The sequence below is a fragment of the Gorilla gorilla genome, chromosome 23, assembly GCF_029281585.2.
Source record: "Gorilla gorilla gorilla isolate KB3781 chromosome 23, NHGRI_mGorGor1-v2.1_pri, whole genome shotgun sequence".
Taxonomy (NCBI): domain Eukaryota; kingdom Metazoa; phylum Chordata; class Mammalia; order Primates; family Hominidae; genus Gorilla; species Gorilla gorilla.
Window position 1 is genome coordinate 34531921 of NC_086018.1, and position 2688 is coordinate 34534608.

The following is a 2688-nucleotide window of genomic DNA, read 5'->3' on the forward strand; positions in this document are numbered from 1 at the left end:
ACTACGCTTTATAAAAGGGCCAGCAGCCACTTTAACTTTTTGGGGCTGGGCTTAAACTAGAGTTGCAGGCTCAGCTATACTATGCTGCTGCTGGCCTAAGGCTGTTTACTGGCTGTAGTGCTGGTATCATTTGCAGTCAGGGCAATCTTACCTTTAGCGCTGTGTTCTTCTTCACTGCTTTCCCCTCCTGTTCCAGCTCAATATAATTTTGTGGGAGGAGGAGGGGAGGGTTGAAGGAACTGTCTTCAAAGATTTCTGTAATTTACAGTGAACCCAAAAATTACATTAAAAGTCTGTATTATCCAGGATCGAGCTGTTTTACCATGGGAAAGCCCATCAGAGTACCCAACCCTCCATATGGCCAGAAAGAACAACTCTGTCTGAATACACGAGTTTCAGGGGCTGCTTGTGCCTTCACTCATTAGGGTTAAAACATGGTCTTAAAGCTGGAGGCTGCCTCTGACCTGACAGCTCCAAGTCCTGCGGACTCCTGCGCCCAGTAATCACCTCCATGGCAAAGCACTGTTCCTGCTCCTGCAGGTGGCTATAGGTCCACAGCAGGCTCTGAAAGTGCTCCCACAGCTGGACACGCTGCCCCAGGTCTGGGGGCCGCAGCCTGAGGGCAGAGCCAGAGAGGGCGGGAGAGACCACGAGAAAGCTGGTCTCTCCCACACCCAACAAAAGGACCAGAGTCCCAGCTCAGTGTTAGAGCCAGGTGAGCCCATGTGACCTGCCCACACAGCTGGGAAAGTGGGTCGGGTTTCTGGCCCAGCTCTAGCTGTGGAGTGGGGTGGGATAGGCACGGAGCCAGAAGGCAGGCAGCTGAGCAAATCACCTCACTCCTCAATCTCTGTCACACAAACACATGTCATATAAAGCCAGCTAGAGAGAGCCAGGGTGGTGCTTAAGCTTCTCACACAGAGGCCACTGAACACAGAAAGGTCTGGTCTATCATCAGTTCCCTACACAGGGTTGCAGCCATCTCAGATGCTGGCAAGGTCTGCACTGGCCAATGTGGTTGATGTAACAGGCATCTACCACCTGCAGCATTTGCCACTGAAACCATGACCTATCTGGGCTAAAATGACTCATGAAACAATGTTTGTGCATTTGAGAAATGCCTCGAGCATGTACAGCTTCCGCTGTAGGTCCCCCTCGCTCTTGGTGTGGTCGCCATTGATGGCAATGAACAGGCATTCTCCAAACAGGTGAAGGACATACAGGGAGTTGCTGTTTTCCATGGAGAAGCAGGTGTAGGTGTCGGAGAGCTTCTCCAGCATCGTCATGGAGGAGATGATGACCGGGGCTAGGAGGGGGCTGAGCTGGTCCTCTAGGGCAGGGAGCTCTTCTTCCTCATTCTCTGACTGCCCGAACTTCAGCTGGAGACTCTCTTCAAACTCCTCATCCATCCAGTAGAAGAGGACCTCTGTGCCCTCAGTGGCCACCAAGATGCACTTCATCTTGGTAAGGAGCACAATGGAGCGTCCAGACAGCCAGAGGTTCAGAAAGGGCTGCAGCAGACAGACTCGGTGACTGCCTCATCGGAGAGCAGCACAACATCCCTGGTCCTGCAAATGCGGACCGCGGCGCACACAGCACCCCGCCTGCAGGACAGAAATGTTTTCTAAACTGAAAAAGGGGGACTACAGGTGCCTGCCAGGCCCTCCATATACATACATCCCCATATGTCTGTGTCTAGAAGTGAGATACACCGTTATTTCTGTTTTCTGATTGGCCTTTTTAGTTTTTTGAGACAGAGTCTCCCTCTGTTACCCAGGCTGGAGTGCAGTGGCTCGATCTTGGCTCACTGCAACCTCTGCCTCCGGGGTTCAGGCAATTCTCCTGCCTCAGGCTCCGGAGTAGCTGGAATTACAGGCCTGCGCCACCACGCCTGGCTAATTTTTGTATTTTTAGTAGAGACGGGGTTTCGCCATGTTGGCTAGGCTGTTCTCGAACTCCTAAACTCATGTTATCCACCCCCCCTCGGCCTCCCAAAGTGCTGGGATTATAGGTGTGAGCCACCGCAACTGGCCCATTGGCCTTTCTTGTTGTACTGTTCTGTCCCTTCCAGGTAAGACAGGTACATTTTCTAGTAGTAAGCTCCTGTGTCTTAAAAAAGAAAATAACATTCATTGAGTGCTTACTTTATGCCAGGCACTGTGCTACGGGCTTTATATAAATAATTACCTCTCTGAAAAAAACAAAAACAGCAAAAAAAATTACTTCATTGATTCTTTTCTAAAAGTTCCTTGAAATTGCCATGGACCCTCCCATTCATGCGGGTGGGGAGAAAGAGGCTCAGAGTCGTTGAGTACTTGGCCCAGTGAGTAAATGGTGGAGCCAGGATTTGAGAACAGTTTTGTGGACTCAGAAGCTTCCATCCCTTACAGGGGTGGTGAAGAAGGCCTTTCCGAGAGGCCTGAGAGGCCCCAAGGCAGAACCATCCAGCCAAGCCCACCCCAAATTCCTGTCCCACAGAAACCAAGAGAGATAATAAAAAGACGGTTGCAGGGTTGTCTCGCCCCTCCTCTGTCTTTTGCCTGCTCTCTCTAAGGAATTCAGGGCCTTCCCATCTTGAATACCAGCGGCAGCTCCAGAATTTCCCCAGGGACAGGCTTACTGAGAGCTGTCTTGTGAAGGGGGTAGCCCTGGACTTGCCTGGGAGCTGTGTCTGTGTAGCAGGTACTC

At 51.3% G+C, this 2688-nt stretch overlaps 1 protein-coding gene across 1 annotated transcript; it reads right to left on the bottom strand.

Annotated features, from left to right (window-relative positions):
• Nucleotides 1–1008: 1008 nt before the first annotated feature.
• On the bottom strand, nt 1009–1529 carry LOC101149521 (BLOC-3 complex member HPS1-like). Its single transcript, XM_019018016.3, has one exon. The coding sequence runs from the start codon at nt 1458–1460 to the stop codon at nt 1089–1091; it is 372 nt and encodes a 123-aa protein (XP_018873561.2). The 5' UTR covers nt 1461–1529; the 3' UTR covers nt 1009–1088.
• Between the last annotated feature and the right edge of the window lie 1159 nt (nt 1530–2688).

What these genes read in the sequence shown, in the direction of transcription:
- LOC101149521 (XM_019018016.3), bottom strand. Translation starts at nt 1,460, where the DNA reads ATGAAGTGCATCTTGGTGGCCACTGAGGGCACAGAGGTCCTCTTCTAC.